Source organism: Meriones unguiculatus, chromosome X, assembly GCF_030254825.1.
Source record: "Meriones unguiculatus strain TT.TT164.6M chromosome X, Bangor_MerUng_6.1, whole genome shotgun sequence".
Taxonomy (NCBI): domain Eukaryota; kingdom Metazoa; phylum Chordata; class Mammalia; order Rodentia; family Muridae; genus Meriones; species Meriones unguiculatus.
The window spans coordinates 41,388,179-41,409,413 of record NC_083369.1 but is presented as its reverse complement, the minus strand read 5'-3'; the positions used below and the strand labels follow the sequence as shown (position 1 = coordinate 41,409,413).

The window sequence follows — 21,235 nt, the reverse complement described above, 5'->3', positions numbered from 1 at the left end:
CCTGGTGGCTGGCAAGGAGCCACCAGAGCTTTTAAGCTTGGCAGAGACATTTCTTTTAAAATTACAATCATTGTGATGGTTGTAAGGTAGACTGTTAAGTAATGTGCAATGGATGCAGGAAAGTGAAGATGCTGTGAAGTTGTTCTGCCACAATGCAGAACTCCGATGGTCCCTGTGGGTATAGCTGAGTTAAGGGTGACTCATAGGGAGCTGACTGTGGCAAGGACAGGGAATGGGAAAGAGGAACAAGTCTGACATGGAGGAATGAGAGGTACCTCTGACACCTATTGCATTTGAGGTGTTAGAGAGCTGATGAGCAGGCAATTGGACACAGGTTCCACAGCATGGGGTGGGGCAGGGGAATCTGTGCTCATCCTATGGCTGCTAGAATGATAATGCTAAAGCTTTATACTGGTTAGAGAACTTTTATTGTGGCAGATTTCAAATTCATAAAAATAAAGGCAATAATGTAATAAATGGAACCCATAAGTTCATTACCCTGCTTCATTAATCGCCAGCTTGTAGTCCATCTTATTTCACTTAGGCCTTCCAACCAGCTTACCCCGTGTGAATATGATTTTTATCCAAATCCCACACATTATGTCATTTTATTTGTAAATATGTCCAAAAGATAGGGGATCTTTTAATAATGTAGTTATAATACATTATCATCTCTCAAAATCCACAATAATTTTGTGATACTTGTCAAATATACAGTGACTTCATATTTGTCCAGTTGACTTTTGTTGTTTAGTGTGACTTAAGATTCAAATAAGACCCATCCAATAGCATTTGGCCAATGTATCTTGATTTCTCATAAATCAGTAGGATTGAGTGAGTAACTTTTCAGAATATTCTGGAACCTGTTGTGTGAACCTGAACCACAGCCATTAAATTAATGAAAGAAAACCATGGAAGGATATAGGAAAATGGGGAATGTTCAGCAGAGGAATGGTTTTGACCCTCCCCCCCGCCACCACATCATGGTTATTTCAGTTTTAAACTTGACACAGTGAAGATTTACCTGGGAAGAGAGTCTCAATGAGGGGTTGTCTATATCCAGTTGGCTTTGGGCATGTCTGCGGGGCAAGTTTCAGCATAAAATCTGATGGCACCATTTAATGGGATAGGCCTTGAAGTGTATGAGTGAAAAAATGTGAATTGAGCATTAGCAGGCCTGCATACATTTATTACTCTCTACTCTTGACTTTGGATGTGATGTAACTAGCTGCTTCAGGTTCCTTTCTATCTTTTTTTTTTTCCTTTCCTGTGTTGACGTCCCCTGACTGATGAACCTGGAAGTGTGAGCTGAATAAACCCTTTCTCCCCAAAGTTTTTGTTTATTGGGGTATGTTTTTAAATCCCAGCAACAGAAATGAAACTAGGACACCCAGAACCATGATGTTTTGGGGAAAGCTACTAAAGCTCTTGAACTCACAACCTGTTGTGCCTGCAGTTCACTTTCAGTATTTTTGCAATGGAACCTTCAAAGTCAAACTTGATTGTAGGTGTTTCATTCTCTGTGTGTTGTGTGTGTGTGTTTAATCATATGAATGTCTGTCTTTTTTATTTTTTTGAGATAGCCTTCCGTGTAGCCTTGGTTGTCCTGGACTCACTTTGTAGACCAGGCTGGCCTTGAACTCACAGTGATCTTCCTGCCTCTCCCTCCCAAGTTCTGGGCATAAAGGCATGTACCACCTTGCCCAGCTATGAACTTCTTTCTATCCTGAGGTTAGTCAGATGTTCACAGTTTTAGCTGTTGAAGAAAAGAACTATTAATGTGCAGATTTTCTGTTGTATTTACTGTCTGCAAACCTGAGCAGTTACTCATGGGAAGGAAAGGTCATGGAGCCTAGAGAAAAACCTACTACACTTTCCTAAACCAGGATACTTTCTTAGCTGTACCCTAACTACATTCCCTTATACTGACAGATAAGTGTAGCTCTCACTTCCTCGTAAAAGAAATTCTTTTTGCAACATAAGAATATTACTTTAGAAAGATTTGGTCAAAATGTAGGAACAACTGTCTGTGTGATGCCTAGTCCCAATTGATGTATCTACAACATAATTCCTGCACCTAAGTCTTAAGGGATACTGTAGAAGGTAGGAAAGGAAAGATCATTAAGAGCCAGATAATCATGAAGTTCCTGTGATATGGTGTCATCTAGCTATGACAGGGAACCACACCCATGAAATCACAACATGATTGCCTAAACAAAACCTGAACAATTCCAATAGCAGTTAAGCTATCAACCTAGATGGAAGAAATCTCACAGGACACCATACCTTGGTGAAGAAATAAAAGCAATGAACAATTGCTGAGAGAGGAAGAATTAGCCTTCCCTAGGGATGAGTCCCCTGATTGAATATTTAGTAGAAAAAAGAAGTATTATTAGTTACATTTCTTCCATATTCCAAATATTGAGCCTCACTTTTTGGAGTTGGAGATGGAATTGAAGGCCTTGCACATGCTAAGCATTCCTTGTGCCTGTGAGCTGTAGCTCTAGCACCTAGTCCTTTGTAATATGAGTTCTGTGTACTATCCAAAAAAAGTGGGATGGATTTACACAAATGTCTTTTCTTGGGCAATTATTGAGAAGGTGTATTAGTTATTGCTAAGTTAAAGACCAAGACGATTAGCAACTTGGGGCATGACAGAGTTTATTTGGCTTACAAATTATAGTTCTTTATGAAGGGAAGTCAAGGCAGGAGCCTGAGATAGGAACTGAAGGAGTGAGCATGTAGGAATTCCGTTTACTGGCTTGCTCCCCAGGCTCATATTCTTATACCTTATAGGACCACCTGCCTGGGGATAGTACTACTGACAGTAGGCTGGACCCTCCGACATTAACCCTTAATCAAGAAAATGCCCAGCGGACTTCTGCAGACTTGCCTATCCGCCAAACTGTTGGAGGCATTTTCTCAGCTAAGGGTCCTTCTTTCCAAATGACTCTGCTTGTGTCAAGTTGCTAAAAATCTAACCATCACAGAAGGATGTGTGTGTGTGTGTGTGTGTGTGTGTATAATTAATTATTAACTATTAATAATTCATTTTTCCTTGGGATACTCAGTCAGGGGGCACATCCCTGGAGAAGGCTAATTCTTCCTCTCTTAGCAGTTATTAATTTCTTATAGTGCTTCACCAAGGCATGGGGTCTTGTGAGAGTTCCTCCATCTGGCTTGGAGGAAACCAGTTAACTGTTGTTGGAGTTGTTCAGGTTTTGTTTAGGAGATATACATACATATATATATATATAATATTTTGTTTAATAAAGATATGTATACATACATTTATAGTTTCTCAATATTTGAAAGCTCAAACCTTAAAATACTAAAGCTCTTAAAATGTAAAAAAGTACCCACATTAGTAGCTTAAGCATCCTGAAGAGTAAGACATGGCCCAAGCTAAGTAGCTATATCTAGTAGGAAATCTCAGGCTTAAGAGAAAGAAATGCAGCTGTGAAGGTTAGATTTTTTTTTTTTTCGTATGAAGACATACTTATGTTCTATGTACTAGCACATTTTAAACAATAAAGGCTCTGTCAGTAAGTATTTTTTAATATTTCAATACTAGATTCTTCCATGTGCTAAAGATAAAGCTGAAAATTCATACATTTATTGTGCACATTATTGTTTTGGAATATCTATACTTTGTGGAACAGTAAAATTTAGCTAATCTGTGAATAACATCATACACTTGCCATTTTTTTTCATGGTAAGAACACTTAAAATGTACTCTCAGTCATTTTAAAGGGTGTAATACACTGAGCATTTACTCCTTTAGATTGTATACTTCATGAGAGCTGAACACTTCTTACAACCACCTGCCCACTTTCTTGGGCCTTTTTTACCAAAAGATCTCAGGTGACTGAATGAGTGGTTAAAGAAATATTCATTTGTCCATTTTTCCGCCTTCCACCTTCCCGATGGTGAGTGCTCTCTGTCAGGAACAACTCCACATTTGGCTAAGGCTGAGGATCTGGCTTGCTTCCATGTGTGTGGACCTATCTGCATTGCCCACGTGGCACGCCTGGGTTGGCTACCCAGAGGCTATTTAAGCTGTGGGCTGGCTTTCCCCAGGGTCAGATGATTGTTCAAGGTTCCTGAATAAACTGCATTGAAAGAAAAAAAAAGAAAGAAAAATAGAAGGAAGAACATTAGGATTATAAAATATCTGTTTTATTACTTTAATTTTATCATTGTACATTGTGTTTGTGTGTGTGTGTGTGTGTGTGAGAGAGAGAGAGAGAGAGAGAGAGAGAGAGAGAGAGAGAGAGAGAGAGAGACATAACCACTGTGTGCAGGTAGTAGTCAGAGAAAAATCTGGAGAGTTTGTTCTCATTTTCCACTTTGTGGAACTAGCATGGGCTTTTCTGTTGTGTCTGCCACATCACTCTAGGAAAGCTGGCCTATGAGCCTCTGGGTGATTCTCTTGTTTCTGCCTCCCATCTCACTTTTGCACATGTACATCACTACATCTATCTTTTTATGAGGGTTTCAGGGATGGAATTAATGTTGTCAGGCCTGTGAGGCTACACCTTTACCTGCTAAACCAACTTTCTGGTATGTGTATGTATGGTGGGTTCATTTTTTTTGTTTTGTTTTTTGTTTTGTTTTGTTTTGTTTTTAAGACAGAGATGGCCTTGAACTCTTGATGTTACTACGATGTAGTAACTGGATAATCAGACATGCATATCAGCATGCACTACTACACTGAGTTTATGTTAATGAATTCAAGGTTTCAAGCATGTAGGCAAACAGTCTTATCAATTGTTCTACAACTCCTGAGCTATGTCAAGTAGGCAAAACTTGGGGTATGATATCTGATCTTTTTGACAGGCTGGAACTGTGGCCTTTGTGTATGTGTGGCTCCTCTACACTTTGCTGGTAGCAACTTTCCTGTAGGAGAAAAGTTGAGCTTTTAGGGGAACAGGCATGAGATTTTCACTTGAGAACATCTGTGATTTAAAGACTTCAAGGACTTAAAAGATTTAAAGATTTCCTGGTGTACATTTCTTTTTCAGGTGGCATTGTCTTTATTTTAAATTTGTAGAAATGAGTTCCAAAATTCAGAAATGTTTCCCCATGACACCAACTCTCTTTAATACAGATTTGAATGTGATGCAGCCTCTATCCAATTGCCATGCAAGAAGCAGATTTTAAACGTGCAGAGGAGAATTCAATAGATACTTCCTTCTTCTCCCCATGGAGCTGAGAGTTAGGCCAGCTGGTCATGCACACCATGAAAATCTCATAAGGAAGTGTAGCATGTTTACCAAGGAAGCATGTAGCACAGTGAGAGTACAATGCTGTGGAAGCGAACCTAACTAGGGAGTCAGAGAGCACCTCTAGGAGAAAGTGGCACGTCCATACAGTGACCCTTTGGAAAAATAATAGTAAAGTTACATTTAAATGTACCACCTGTATAGTTAGACTTACTCACTGCCTCAGTCATCTTTATGTCCCGCTATGTTTGTTCTAGTGTCCTAAAGGATTTAGGCTTTTATAAAAAATTTGGCCTGTCAAACCTCTATTCATCATGTAGCCTTGAAATACAATATATCCACTCTGTTAGTCTTATTTTTGTTTAGCTTCCTTTTCAGAAAATGTAATGGCAATTCCAGCACTTGAATGGCTGAGGTAAGAAGATCATGAGTCTGAGACCAGCTTGCACTACATAGTAAGTTTGAGACTAGCCCATTAGCAAGCATGTCCAATCTGTGGCCCAAAGGCTGCTTATGTCACAGGATAGCTACAAAGTGAATTGATAATAATTCCTAAACTTATTTAAAACACGATGAGGTTTTTTGTGCATATTTTGTAACTTGATTGTACAGTTCTTGAATGTGAACTTTGTGGAAGACAATTTCATGTCACAATGTCAAAAGTTTGTATATCCCTACACATATACAACCTTGTTTCACAGAGATTTGAATGGAAAAGCCTAGAATGGCAGCACTGGAGGGAATTATAGCTGCGTTTTCAAGACTCATTCTTTACATTTTTTTGTCTTTTTAAAGCATAAGTTTACCATTATTAAAAATATTGTCATTTTATGTGTGCATTTTGGTCAAATTAATAAGTCTATGACTATAGTCCAGTTTTAGACTGTTGTTCCAGTAGAATCCCTTCTGCCCTAGCCTCTGTCCATTACTACTCTTTTCATCTCTGTGAATATATTTATCCTAGGCACTTCATTAGAATTGGAATTACATAACATATTTTGATGACCAGTTTCTTTCACTGAGCATAAGTAGTCAGTTTTATCCATATTGTAGCATATGTCCATAATTCATTCCTTTTCCACTATATGAATACACTGTATTTTGCATATCAATTCATCAGGGATGGACACTTAGATTGTTTCCATTTGGGAACTACCATTTTATATAAGGAAGTTGAGTATTTTGAGATTTTGCTATCTGTGGCCATGTTCCAAAACCAATCCCTCATGGACACCATGTAACCTCACGGTAAAAGGCTTAGGAAACTATAGTTCTCATTTCTTTGTTTTTTTTTTTAACTTTTTTAAAAAATATAATTCTTTATTATAGTTTATTCACTTTGTATCCCAGCTGTAACCCCTATTCCCTCCTGCCCTCCCCCCCTCATCTCCTGCCATGCCCCTTCCCCAGTACACTTATATTGGAGGACCTCCTCCCTTCCACCTGACCCTATCTTATCAGGTCCCATCAGGACTGTCTTTCATAGTCTTCCTCTGTGGCCTGGTAAGGTTGCTCCCCCCTCAGAGGGAGGTGATCAAAGAGCCAGCCACCGAGTTCACGTCAGAGACAGCCCCTGTTCTCCTTACCAGGTAGCCCATTTGAAGACTGAGCTGCAACAGGCTACATCTGTGCAGGGGGTCTAGGTTATCTCCATGAATGATCCTTGGTTGGAGTATCAGTCTCAGAAAAGACCCCTGGGCTGAGATTTTTTGGTTCTGTTGTTCTTCTCACTTCAGACCCTTCCAGGTCTCTCTATCTCCCCCTTCTTTCATAAGATTCCCTGCACTCTGCCCAAAGTTTGGGTATGAGTCTCAGCCTCTGCTTTAATACCCTGCTGGACAGAGTCTTTCAGAAGCCCTCTGTGGTAGACTCCTGTCTTGATACCACTCCTAGACATATATCCAAAAGATACTTAAGTATATAACAAGGACATTTGCTCAACTGTGTTCATAGCAGCTTCATTTGTAATAGTCAGAATGTGGAAAAAACCCAGATGTCCCTCAATTGAAGAACGGATACAGAAATTATATACATTTACACAATGGAATACTTCTTAACAATTAAAAACAAGGAAATCGTGAAATTTGCAGGCAAATGGTGGGAACTAGAAAAGATCATTCTGAGTGAACTATCCCAGAAGCTGAAAGACACACATGGTATATACTCACTTATAAGTGGATATTAGACATATAATATAGGGTAATCATACTAAAATCTGTACACCTAAAGAAGCTAAGCAAGAAGGAGGACCCTGGTAAGATGATCAATCCTCACTCAGAGAGGCAAATGGTACAGACATTGGAAGAAGGTGAATATAGTTCTCATTTCTAAATGTGCATAGGAACTTGACTAAAGACAGCCAGCCACAACCAAACCAAACAAAAAACTTACACTCTAGAACAAAAGATCAGAAGCCCTTGGGTCCTATATTTCATCTGATTACCCAGGCAACTCTGAATACCATGGCTTAAAACATGCAGGGTATTTTATAAATGTAATGGGTAACTGGGCTTGCATTATCTCCAGGAACTGTGACATGGGATCTGGATAAAATGACATCATAGTCATTCCTTAGGTGTGTAGTAAAGTAAGAGCAGAGGGCTTTCAGTGGGCAGCAGATGGGGCCTGGGACTGCGCATTATGGGCTTCACATCTGAGGGTTCAATGCCCAGATTGGCTCCCAGGTAACTGTGAACAATTATTCTTAAATAATGCACCTGAATGTCACCTAGTGAGCTGAGCATGTTACATAAGTTGAGTAATAAAATCAATGGTGTGTGACTCATACCAGGTTAAACTCTTAAAAATTATCCTGAACAATTATTTACCATTTAAATGTAATTTTTTATAATGAATATTTTATTTTAAAAATTTTCAATATATTTTGATCATATTCTTTCTCCTTTCCCAACTCCTCCCAGATCTTCCCCACATCTCTACCCATCCAACTTCCTGTTTCTAATAACTCCAAGATGGGCATTTTTTAGTAGTGACATTATTGACTTCATGCAACCCATCTTCTTTATAGTCTTTAATTCTATGGGTGTGTGTATATGTATACATACACATTCATATGTGCTTGTGTGCATATACACATGGATACATGTGGAGATATCAGAGGTGATTGTCAGGTATTTTTCACAATTGCTCCCCACATTTGAGACAGGATCTCACTGAGCCTGGAACTCCTCAATTGCTAGGGTGGCTGGATGGCAAATGAGCTCCAAGGATCCCTCAGTCTCTGCTTTCCTCCTCCCCTGCCTCAGTGTTGGTGTTACAGACATATGCTGCTCCATCTGGTGTCTCTGTGGGTACTGGGGGATCTGTCCTCAGGTCCTCATGCTTGCACAGCAAGCACTTTACTCATTAAGCCTTCTTCCCACCCCCACAGTCTTTTAGTTATTTTATAGAGAATAATCTCATTTATTGTAGGAAAACTGGTAGAGTTGTTTGTTTTCCATTTATTTACCAACTAGAGTGCTCCATGCTGATGTCATATGGCTGTATCATCTTATTATTGACTTTTATGTGTTTTGATAAATCCATGGGCAGTCTTCTAAAATAAAGATCAACATTTATAGACAATTACACATATTCTCCAAATTGTTTTCTGGTCAAAACCCTTTAGAATTTTAAATTCTTATACAAATGTTTAGTTAACTGACACCCATGAAGCTGCTTGGAGCAGGCAAATAAACTGTGGCACCTGGCTCCTCCATTGAGCAGGATGACTTCACTAAGAGAGAATACCATAGCTGCTTTTTTTTAATGAGTAGCTTTCCTACTCTTCTTCAGCCCACACATCAACCCCCCTTCCAATTTTCTGCTTCTCTAATATGTGGTTTCTTTTACTTCTTTTTTCCTTTTCTCTTTTTTCCTTTTTTTTTTTTAATTCATTTTTAATCACTTATTCACTTTACATCATGATTGTAGCCCCATCCCTCATCTCTTCCCGGTCACACCTTCCCTTCTTTTCCCCCTCCCCCTCCCCTAGCCCTCAGAAAGGAGGAGCCCTCCTCATCTACCATTTGACCTCAGCCCATCAAGTCTCATTAGGACTGCCTGCATCCTCTTCCTCTGTGGCCTGGCTAGGCTGCCCTGCCATGGGGAAAGTGATCAGAGAGTGGGCATCAGAGTCCATGTCAGGGACAGCCCCTGCTCCCTTTACTAGGGAACCCACATGGAGATTGGCTACATCTGAGAAGGAAGTCTATGTCCTCTCCTTGCATGGTTGTTGGTTGGTATGTCAGTCTTGGCAGGGACCCCTGGGTCCAGATTCATTCGCTTTGTCTCCTTGTGGAACTCCTGCCCCCTCCGGGTCAGGTCCTTTTATTTCTACTCTCTTTCCTACAACTTCCTGAGCTCTGCCCAAAGTTTGGCTGTGAGTATTAGCATCTGCTTTAATCCTATGATGGGTGGAGTCTTTCAGAGGACATTTATGGTAGGTTTCCATTCTGTTCCCTTTCTTCAACTGCTTCCTGTGGCTATGCTAATTGCCCTTCTGAATGAGAATTAGGCATCCTTCGTGGGTCCTCCTTTTTATTTAGGTTCTTTAGATCTGTGGATTGTAGTATGATTACCCTGTATTTTATTGCTAATATCTACTTATAAGTGAGTGTATACCATGCCTGTCTTTCTGCTTCTAGGTTACCTCATTCAGGATGATGTTTTCTAGTTCCATCCATTTGCCTGCAAATTTCATGGTGTCCTTGTTTTTACTTGCTAGGTAGTATTCCATTGTGTAAATGTACCACAATTTCTGTATCCATTCCTCCATTGAGGGACATCATGGTTGTTTCCAGATTCTGGCTATTATGAATAAAGCTGCTAACATAGTTGAGCAAATGTTGTATGTAAGGAAAGTGATTCATCCAAAAGACTTGTAGAAAAATATCACCTGGGTAGCAGTTTGGTACTTTGTAAAGGATTTTGTCACAGTGTGATCATTCTTCCAACAGGCAGACCTTAGGAAAGAACTGTGGAGGTACCTTGCTTTGCTTTGTGTGGCAGCTGAGGGGAAAGTGATGCCGCATATCTAGGACTCCTGTCAAGCCCAAGGGTGCATGATCCACAGCAATCATATGAGATAAAACTGTCAAAAATGACAATTTAAAAATTATGAACATGGACAAATAGTCAGATAACAAATTGGGGAACATGCATTAAAGAAATCTGCTGAACCTTACCAAGTACGATGACATCCATCCCCTTAGATCTGTGTTAACAAAAGGCTTACTCCAGGCAGGTGAAGGAGACTGTGATGACTTTCAGTTACCATAGCTCTTTGTGCGACTAGCACAGCTGTATAAGCAGCAGAATGAGAAGGAGACAATGAAAAGAGCCCTAACAATCCATTTTCAAACCCAAAGTCTTGACAACCACCCCTAATCCTGAAAAAGTATGGTTATTGCTGGAATTTATTTGGCTCTTTTTTGTTGAATTTGACATGTGGGTTAAACATCCTAAAATTCAGCATCTTTTGAGTGCTGACATGACAAGCCAAAAGATTTGTATTTTGGAACATAGTAAATATTTGATTCCAGATTAGGGATGCTCAATTGGTAAAGTTTTTACAAAAATCCTCACCCAAATAACTCTGAAATCAGAAACAACTTCAGTTCCAAGCATTTTAGGTATTTTTACTCCCTTCCTCGTGTGTGTGTGTGTGTGTGTGTGTGTGTGTGTGTGTGTGTGTGTGTGGTGTCTGTCTGTGCCTGTGTCTATGTGTCTCTGTGTATGTATACATAGGAGTACACACATGTGTGAGTGTAGAAACATCTGCATGGTGCATACACAGATGGGAGAGGACAACCCAGGGTGTGGGTTTTTTATTTTATCTTGTCTGGGGCAGGGTCTCTTGTTTGCTGCTGTACATGCCAGATTAGCTGGCTCATTAGCTTCTTGGGATTTTCCTGTCTCTTCCCATCTCATTGTAAATTTGATGCTTTCTTTTCTTGTTATGTCAAATGAAGCTTTAGAACTTAGAACAATCCTTATACTTTACACAACTGCATGGTAGTGGCCAAACCAAGTTGATGACCCTTTACCCTCAGAAGCATGCATAAGGGAAAGGCTCACTAGAGAATTGTACATTCATACACCTATTTCTCTCCTGCTTTTAATAAAGTCCTATTAGTATCAACATTTTTGTATTGTAGCTGGTAGATGGCTTTCTAGAATTACACCTCTCCCAGCTGTTCAACTATTCTGTCAACTGCCTCAGTTCCCATAAGAGAAACTGGCTCCATACTAATGGGGGTTGGTATCTTTATGAACCTCTGGAATTTGCAAGTACACTTGACTCATATTCCTTTCTTGTTCTACCAATGAGCACATATACAAAATATCTATACATATATATGTCTGTTAGTTATGTCTTGAAATTGGAAGAGCTGGAAGTTGTACACCATTAGTACAGTATCCTGACAGTTGGGAAGTAGGTTTTGTTCATCCCCATAAGTTAAAGTCTTGAATTTTTATACTTTTGGACTTACCATTTCCTTCCAGCCACATAAAATGTCAAAGTAATTCCATCTGTATTTGCTTTCTGTAAAAGTTGAAATTAAATTATTTCCTGACGTTAGTCATATGCCTGTGAAACCAGTGACCCTCCATTACTCAGCTGATGTTTGCTGTGCTGTTTTTCCACAGACATAGACTTTTTTTCTTTGTAATCTAGAGTACTGTGCTGATGAGCCAGGGAGATCAGTGCCTATGTGGCTCCCTGCATTTGTGCGTGTGCATATGTGTGTGTGTTTGTGTGTGTGTGTGTGTGTGTGTGTGTGTGTACACTGAACTTTCCGAGCTTTAAACCAAATCCTCTACATGTTTTAAGTCTTTCACTTATGGTCTTTTCATAGTTTTGTATCAGATCCAGCAAATGAACTAGGCTGTTCATGTCGTCTCTGGTCTTTTTAAAAATCATTTTCTCAAACACAGAACATTGTAGCTATGAGGACATAGGACCTTTCCATACAATTACCAGAAGAATGAACAGAATAATGTAAATGGGGAGAATGAAGAGCCCATGTGACCTTAGATAGGGTTCTGATAATAGACCATAGAAACAGTTCTACTGGTGTAGCTTAATGGACGAGTAAGCTTAATTGGTGTAATGTATAGGAGCATGAATGAAACACTAAGACTGACTGTGTACACAATACACTTCCTTCCTGTTCCATGCAAAGGACCCCTAGGTGTTTATCAAGAGTTCTCACAGCCTCCTATGAGTGAGAACTGCCAGAGACTAAGAATATATCAGACTTGCTGGAGCAGAAATGAGGAAGATCATAAAAATAAAAAGAAATGTGACCAACGGACACCCTGCTGTAGGTAGCTCACAACTTCACTTACCAGTACAGAAAGCCAGAACCAAGATAGCCATGACAGTGCCAGCTGAGAAGCATGTTCCCAAGGCTGAGCAGAGTACTGGATGGCCATCTCTGTCATCATCTGATTTGTCACTGGATGGGCAGAAATGACTGGAAAGTCAGCCATAAGACCTTTCTAGAAGATTGACACTGAAGAAGTGCTTGTCTTTTGCCTGCTCACTAGATAACTCAAAGCATTTGCATTATGGGCTTCTTTGTTTTCTTTCTTTTTGATAATGATTAACATGCTTTTTAAAACTAAGTCTGACTTTTCTTATACCTCTAAGGCTTTAAGTCTGTTTCATAGTTGGTCAGGATGATATTATTGAGAACATCATTTTAAATTTGTAGCCTCAAGAAGCAGTGACCCAGCCCCTGATGTTTATACTGCAACATTTAGCCTCCCAGTGGGTATAATTACTTTCTCTATGAGTGCATAGAATGACCTAAGCAAAAACATTTTTCTACCTCTGGTGTGTGGCAAAGCATGCTACATTTATAGCAATTAAAAATTCCAGCCTGGTTCTCCCTAGCAGATGGCAGTAGGACTGGTTTCAGGAATACTTTGGATGAAAAACAAAGACTCAGTGCTTCTTCCTCATTCTGTTCTGAGTAGAAAACATTACACTTTTCTCCCCACTTGATACTTCTCTCCTAAAAGCTTCAGAAATGAGTCATGAAATAGAAGCAGGATTGAGTGTGTTCATGGGCCCTTATTAGCTACTGTTCTGTTTAATCCTTCTGGTGGCCAAAGGATTTAAATCAACAGTGTCATTGCTTCCATGCTTTCTGTTCTGCCACCTGACTAACTTTAAAAGTTCAATTATAATTTTATTAGTGTTTAAAACTCTAGAATATGCGATATAGAAATCTCAGCATCTGCCCAGAGGAGGTAGATGGAGAAGAGGAAGAGAGAAATCCATGCCTTTTATGAGTTGAGCATGGACATTGGGCAAGTAGCCACATGACAAAAGGGAGATAGTTTCAGACAAAGAGTGAAAAATCATACCAGAAAAAGCATACTTTGGCTCTGGCCAGTTTCTCAAAGAGAGAGACAAAAAAGAAAGGGGAAAATGACTTCTTTGATTAATTCAGGAAAGTAGGCAGGCTTAACCGAGCTGCATGGCTGCACTTCCATAAATGACTGCACAGTAAGCCAGGACTAATGTTTTAAAATGTGTGTCACCCTATCTTAGGGCTCATCGTTGGAGTGATCCTGAGGTATGGCATCCCTGCTACCAGTGGTCATGACAAATCACTCAGCTGTACTCAGGAAGACAGAGCCTTTAGCACCTTATTAGTGAATGTCAGTGGGAAGTTCTTTGAATACACTCTGAAAGGCGAAATCAGCCCTGGCAAGATCAATAGTGTGGAGCAGAATGACATGCTTCGAAAGGTGAGTTATTACCTGTCTGGGACAAGCTTGTTGATTCCCTGGCTTCATGCTGACCCTGAGAAGAGAATCCTCCTTAAGCCACTGGAATATCTGTCCCATTCCTGGTTTACAGTTCTATAGGATGCTTCTGGGTCAGGATGCGGAAAAGAGCCAGATTATAACTTGATTGCTTTAGCTTTCTGACCAGTTTAACTGGCTAGGAGCTGTAGGCAACATGGACTGCAGATTGTGCAATATTTGTACGTCCCCACTTGCCTTGTTTCACCAAGTGCATCACGTCTTCTTTCCTCTTAACTTTGCTATAGCTTAAAAAGGAGCTTTTTTTTCTTCTTTCTTTTGTCCCTTTTCCTTCCTTCCTTTCTATCTTTCTTTACTTTTTTTTTTTTTTTGAGACAGAGTTTCTCTGTGTAGCCTTAGCTGTCCTGGAACTTGCTCCGTAGACCAGGCTGGCCTGGAACTCACAGAGACCCATCTGCCTCTGCCTCCCAAGTGCTGGGATTAAAGGCATGTGTCACTATCACATGGCATTTATCTTTAAAAAAAATTATAGTAATGCGGCTTTAGCTTAGTCAATATTCTGAAATGAAATTCTCAGTTCTTCATGGCTCTCTTAACATAGCGTGCAAATATTTGAGGGCTTACACTTATTAATGATTGATGCCAAAGACATCAGAATCTTCAAAGGAAGAAGAGCTTGTTTTAGAATTTAAGTCGAAGCATTGTTCATTTGATTATGGAGTAGCAAAAAAATGCTTCAGAAAAATATTATGTATCTCTCATGCGCATGATTTTCAGGATAGGCAAGAAATAAGTATTAAAGTTTTATTCATGTGGGTAGTTTAATTGACTTTTTTGTTAGTTAATCATTTTAAATTAACTTTTATGTCACTTAATCATTTTAAACCCCCTAAAAAGTTCAGCATATTTATAAATCCTTTGGCTGTACTATGATTGGCTGTATAGAAGTGTCAGTTTTATCATCAACAACCAACTTCAGTCTTTGTAGAATTACCAAACTTCAGCTGATGATCAGGATGTGGTTGACCTCACTAATAACTTTGTCTAGTCCACATGAAGTATTTCTGAAGGCTGCTCCCTCGTAAGGGACTTAAATGTTGCAGGATTATGTCTGTAAAGGATCACATGAATGATCAGGGAAGTTACTAAAGACTCATGACAGCAATTTTAAGCCTTCATGAATGTGTGATGAAAATCAAGATGTTTTTATTTTCTGTTGAAAAACATTGGCAACAGCTTTCTGAAATTGCTTCAAATTGTTGTGATTTAATATGTATTAAAACAAAATACTGAAATCTTACGTCAGAAGTACTTTGGGTAGTGGGGGAATAGGGTGGGGGAAATGAAGAGCATAGCAGTTAATAGGGTAATTGTGGCTTCTCTGCTGTAATTATTTACCACATTGATAGGCAGTTTACTCAATGGTTTGCAATATTAAACTTATATTATCCAATCAGTTGACCTTTATCTTAAATCTGACCTCTTTCTTTTTAAACTTTCAGGTAACATTTGATCCAGAGGTATTTTTCAACATTCTGCTGCCTCCAATTATTTTCCATGCTGGATATAGTTTAAAGAAGGTATGAGTATTTGCTAGTAATATCATAAGAGATTTCTCAAAATAATATTTTCCCAAAATGATATTTTTATTGATTATTTGGGAATTTCACATAATGCTTCCTGTTCACACTTACTTTCCCATCCTCCCAAGTCCACTCCCTACCCTATGACTTCCTCTCAGAAAAAAATCAAGGAGGAAAAAAAAAAGAAAAAAAATACCAACTCTAGTTTGTATTGCCCATATACTCACTGGACATGGTCAAAGTCTCAGTTGCCAGCCCTTTAAAGAAAACCAAGTCCTTCTCCACTCCCACTTCAATCCCACCCCTGCCAGAAGCCATCAACTGTGAATAGCTGCACTTTAGGATCCCTATCACTATTTTTTTTAAGAATTTTCTTCAATGGATTCATGTCTACACTGTTTCTTTTTTTTTTTTGGGAGGGGGGATTGGAAGTCTCAGTGTTGACCTGGATAATTATCTACTTTTCCCCTTAAGCTCTCAGATTTCTGTGTTCTGTAGCCTCTCAGAGACCATAGGTGGCTCATCATCAGTGATCCATTTCTGTTTTAAAATCTAGAGCTCTTCTAAACCACCAGTGAGAATGTAACATGTTACAGCCACTTTGGCACACAAAGTGATAATTCTTTTAGAACTGAAGTCAAAGGTGTTTAAGGCCGAACCACTTCACTGCTGAGGATTTCTTGAAGAGAAAATAAACCTGTGTTCACACAAAAACCTATGCCTCATTCTTTGTGCTATCTTATTTGTAAGACAAATCCCCCAAACAACCAAAATTCCTTCCTATAGGTAATGATTAAACAAACTGTAGTATATCAGTACTATAAAAAAATACTTAGCAATCTCATGGAAAAAATGATTGATGTCCAATCTGGATGGGCCTATAAGGCATATCCATCCATCCATCCATCCATCCATCCATCCAGCCAGCCAGCCAGCCATCTATCTATCTATCTATCTATCTATCTATCTATCTATCTATCTATCTATCTATCTATCTATCTATCTATCTATTCTTATTGTGAGAATATTGTGTGAAGATTTGGTCCCCAAAGGCCATCCTAGGATAAGAGCCACAGAGCTTATTTCAGCTCTGATGGAGGATGAGAAATAAATCTTTCAGGTCTAGAGAAGAGAGATCTTGGTTGATAGTAAAACTCAATATCTTTATGAGCTAGAAAATAACTTCTAGGTGGAGAAACTTTGGCTGGATTACTTGGGAAAACTGCAGTAGGAACATAGAGAAGGTATCACTACAGAACCTATTCAAACATTCAGTGGATAATAAAGGAGTACTCAGAATAGTTTTGAGCCAGTAAAGTATATGGGGGTGGGTAGGTGGGAAGAAGCCAACTTCAGGTGTCATTCTTCACGACCATACACTTAATTAAAAAAAAATACAGGGTCTGTTTACTGGCCTAGAACTCTCTAAGTAGGTAGACTGTTTGGCTATGGAGTTTCAGGGATCTGCTTTTCTCAGCCTCCTTAGCACTGGGGTTAAGTGTGCACTACCATGCCATGTGTGTGTTTAGTGTATATTAATGAGTGTGCAGGATATATATATATCAATTTGCATGCATACAGAGGCTGGAGGAGGACATTTTGTAGTCACAGAGGCAAGGGTTTGCAATCAATGCAGAAAATCAAAGCTAAGCTTTCTCTGTCCAACAACAGGCCAGGGTTGCTCCTTTGAACTAGATGCACGTTTTCCATATAAAACATCTCGAATGTGCACTTTTTTCAAGTTGTTTATACAGTTGCCAAGTCATCTGAATTTTTACATCATTTTCTGACACATGATAGCTAGGAAATAGTATAGGTATAATAATATTATTTTTCCCTCAGTGGAGAATTTGTGAACACTTCTTTAGATCAAATGGGTGATGCATAATTTATTTTAAATAACCAATCTGAACGTATAATCAAAGACATATTTTGCTTTAAAATGAAAGCTAATCACAGGTTATGGAAGGGCCTCTAATGGTTGAAAAATACCTTACTTTTGTACAACCTTTCTTTTATCAGCTGTTTTCTGAAAAGAAACCCAAATAACAAGCTTTCCCTGTTACTAATTGAACTTGTTTATGACATACTAGCCTTCTGTGTTACCAACCATTAGTGTCTTTTTTACACATTTATTTATTTATTAAAATTTATTCACTTTGTATCCCTGTCATAGCTCCCTCCATCTCCTTCCAGTCCCACCGACCCTTCCTCTTCTCCCCCTATGCCCCTTCCCTAGTCCACTGATAGGGGAGGACCTCCTCCCCTTCTATCTGACCCTAGCCTATCAAGTCTCATCAGGATTGGCTGCATCATCTTCCTCTGTGGCCAGGCAAGGCTGTACCCTTCACTCAGGGGAGGTGATTAAAGAGCCGACTACTGAGTTCATGTTAGAGACAGCCTCTTGCCCCCCTTACTAGGGAACCCACAAAGCTAAAAAAAACAAAGCGGACTCTAGGGAAGAGGCTGAAATCTCACTCAGAAGGGCAAACAGGATAAACATCAGAAGTAGGAGAAGACAAGGAAGAGGACAGGAACCTTCAACAGGGGTCCTCTGAAAGACTCTACCCATCAGGGTATCAAAGGAGATATTGAGGCTCATAGCCAAACTTTGGGCAGAGTGCAGAAAACCTTATGGATGAAGAGGGAGATAGAAAGACCTGGAGGGGACAGGAACTCCACAAGGAGACCATCAGAGCCAAAAAACCTGGGCCTAGGGGCCCCTGCAGAGACTGATACTCCAACCAAGGACCATGCATGGAGAGTGTTCTTTTTTAAACAGTCTTTCTAAAGTCACCAGCTAGGTGGTTGTTACTGTGTCTACCATCTCTGATTGCACCTACTATTGATTGAATGGGTGACAAAGACTTTACCATTTATCTAAAGCTATATAAATAGATAGATAGATTTGGATCATTTGATAGCTGCATGTTCTATACACTGTTGTTGAATATTAATATTTACTATTGATTTATCTTTTAGTTAAACAGTGCTTAATCCTAATCCAGCCATATACCCAAATCACCAAACAGAGACTAGGATTTATTAACCTAGAGCACAATGCTGGGCAATAATTACTCTATCCTAAACCTCCAAGTCTACGTAGTTTCTTCCCATTCAGATTTCCCACATTATACTTGCTTTTAGTCATATCTTAGGTCCGGTTCATCTCTCCTGGTGGTTCCAAGTCCAGTCCTCTCCAATCTCTCTTCCTGACTCCCCCCACTCCCTTATTTTTCCTCCCCTCCAGACCAGGGTGTCCCACCCTATTCTCTCCATTGCTCAGCATTGGCTGGTTGTTTTATTGAAAATACAGAGAACAAATGGTGGCATGTTTACACAAACTTGAGACTGGTGATGTTTAAACATCACAATGCAATGTCCTGATTGAAACCAGATAGTGGGGTTGAGAAGTCAGCATTTGAATGAACAAGGGCAAATTATATACATTCCAAAAGTACATTATACCAACACCTTTGCAGACACTCATCTTTTTTTTCACCTTGAAAAAGTTACTATTGGCTTTGCCTTTGATTTTTGTGCCACTGCTTGTGGTTTAAGGGCACTAGTATTGAAGAAAATCATCTAGACAAACTTTTTGTAACTGCTTCTCTGTCTCTGTCTCTGTCTCTCTGTCTCTCTGTCTCTCTCTCTCTCTCTCTCTCTCTCTCTCTCACACACACACACACACACACACACACACACACACCAGATGATGGGAATGGGAGAGGATAGTGCTTCCCCAGCAGTAGGAATATAGAGCTGAGAATGGTACACTACTAACTGGGATGTCCAGTGGATTTCACCAAAAGTGAACCCTGTTCTTGAAGGCTTTACTTGGGCATGCCACTATCTCCTTTCTTTTCTCTGCTTGTTATTCTGTGCCTGAGAGAGAAAAGTAGGAGCTAATCATGACTATATAATCATGACACATAAAAATAAGAAGAAAGGTCTAGTCTTTAATTTAATAATTCCTGGCCTTCCTTTCTCCTTACAAAGCAGAGTTGTTGAGATTAAGAAAGCCATGCATTAAAGTCCAGAGACTGATTCTCAGTCCTTGGTCATAGTATGGTAGATGGAGGACTTTAGGCAACTCAAACCATGCCATAGAAACTTAGATTTTTCTCATGTAAGATGGTTCAATAACTGCATATGGCAGCTTGTGCCTATAATTTCAGCACTGTGGAGACTAAAGCAAGAGGACTTCCACTAGTTTAAAGTGAGCCTAGGCTACTACTGTCTAAAGAACAAAGCAACAGCTGATAGTTTAGCTCAGTGGTAAAGCACTTCTCTAATATGCACAAGATCAGTCTCCAGTATGGCAAAAAGAAACAAACAAACAACCTTGAATGAAACCACACTGGGTTGTTTTGAGAATTGGATGAGCTAGTATATATGAAACTACTTTGTGTATTATGAAATGTGTATTTAAGTGCTGATATAATATGCAAGCATGTGGCGTAGCATTTCAAAATAAAAATTTAGTTCAGCAGGTTTGAATAAGAAATGAACAATATGTATGTTGTGGGGAGAGGAAATATTGAGATTCTAGAATATATTATGAGTATATTTTTGTAGATTTACATTTCTGGTTTTGTGCTTTAGCTAATATCATAAATGTGAATTTATCTGTGTTTCCATTTACCCTGGGAATAATTGCCCAAGAGAAAACTGGGTGTCACCACTCTAGTTGGTGGTATGAACCTGGAAGAATGGAGCCTAAAAATGAGGTGGACTTAAGTCTCATGCAATAGCCAACTTTATTTAGTGCATCAGACAATTTACATTGTGAGGGTAATGTGCTGGCTACTTTCATGTCACCTTAAAATAAGCTTGAGTTATCTAAAAGGAGGGAACATCAATTCAGAAAAATAACTCCTTAAGATCAAGCTGTAAGTAATTTTTTAAAATTAATTATTGATAGGGGAAGGCCCAGCCCATTATGGGTGCTGTCATCCTTGGACAGATGGTCCTGGCCTCTATAAGAAAGCAGGCAGAGCATGACATGTGAGGCTGGTCAGTAAGCAGCATGCCTCCATGGCCTCTGCATCAGAGCCTGCCTCTAGGTTCCTGCCCTGGGTGAGTTCCTGCCCTCACTGCTTTTGATGATGAGCTGTTATATGGAGGTGTGAGTGAAATAAGCCCTTTCCTCCTCAAGTCACTTTGGTCATAGTGTTTACTCATATCAGTAGTTACCCTAACTTAGACAGTTAAGCAAGGTCACATGAGCAAAGGTCACATGACTTCAAGCTATGTACAAACTCAAGGACAGATTGTTATTGGAAACATTTTTTGAATAACAAAAGTAAGATAATGGGTAATCTGAAATAAACCCTATTTACTACACCTGGGAGGCCCACAGAAGCACATTTCAAGAACAAACCAATGCTTAGAATGAACAGAGATCAAAAGACTCTTGTCCAGTTTTCTTAGAGATTTCTCACACACTCTCAAAATTCTCACACAGCTCCATTCTTAAACCATGTTCCAACTCTGGGTACAAGCACAAGTGCATCTGAGATTACAATCTCTATCTTGGTATGTTACCTGCATGCCATTGGTTCTAGCATTCACTTATATAAGCCCTTGATGGGAGTTAAGAAAAATCTAATTATCTATCTATCTATCTATCTATCTATCTAT

General features: G+C 39.4%; 1 protein-coding gene across 2 annotated transcripts in view; it reads left to right on the top strand.

Annotated features, from left to right (window-relative positions):
- The window catches only part of Slc9a7 (solute carrier family 9 member A7), a 143,276-nt gene that overhangs the window by 60,825 nt on the left and 61,216 nt on the right, over positions 1-21,235 (top strand). For both annotated transcript variants that reach the window (XM_060374882.1, XM_060374883.1), the window contains exons 2-3: positions 13,792-13,991; positions 15,512-15,589. In XM_060374882.1, the coding sequence (XP_060230865.1) occupies positions 13,792-13,991; positions 15,512-15,589 (278 nt within the window). The remainder of the gene's footprint in view (positions 1-13,791; positions 13,992-15,511; positions 15,590-21,235) is intronic.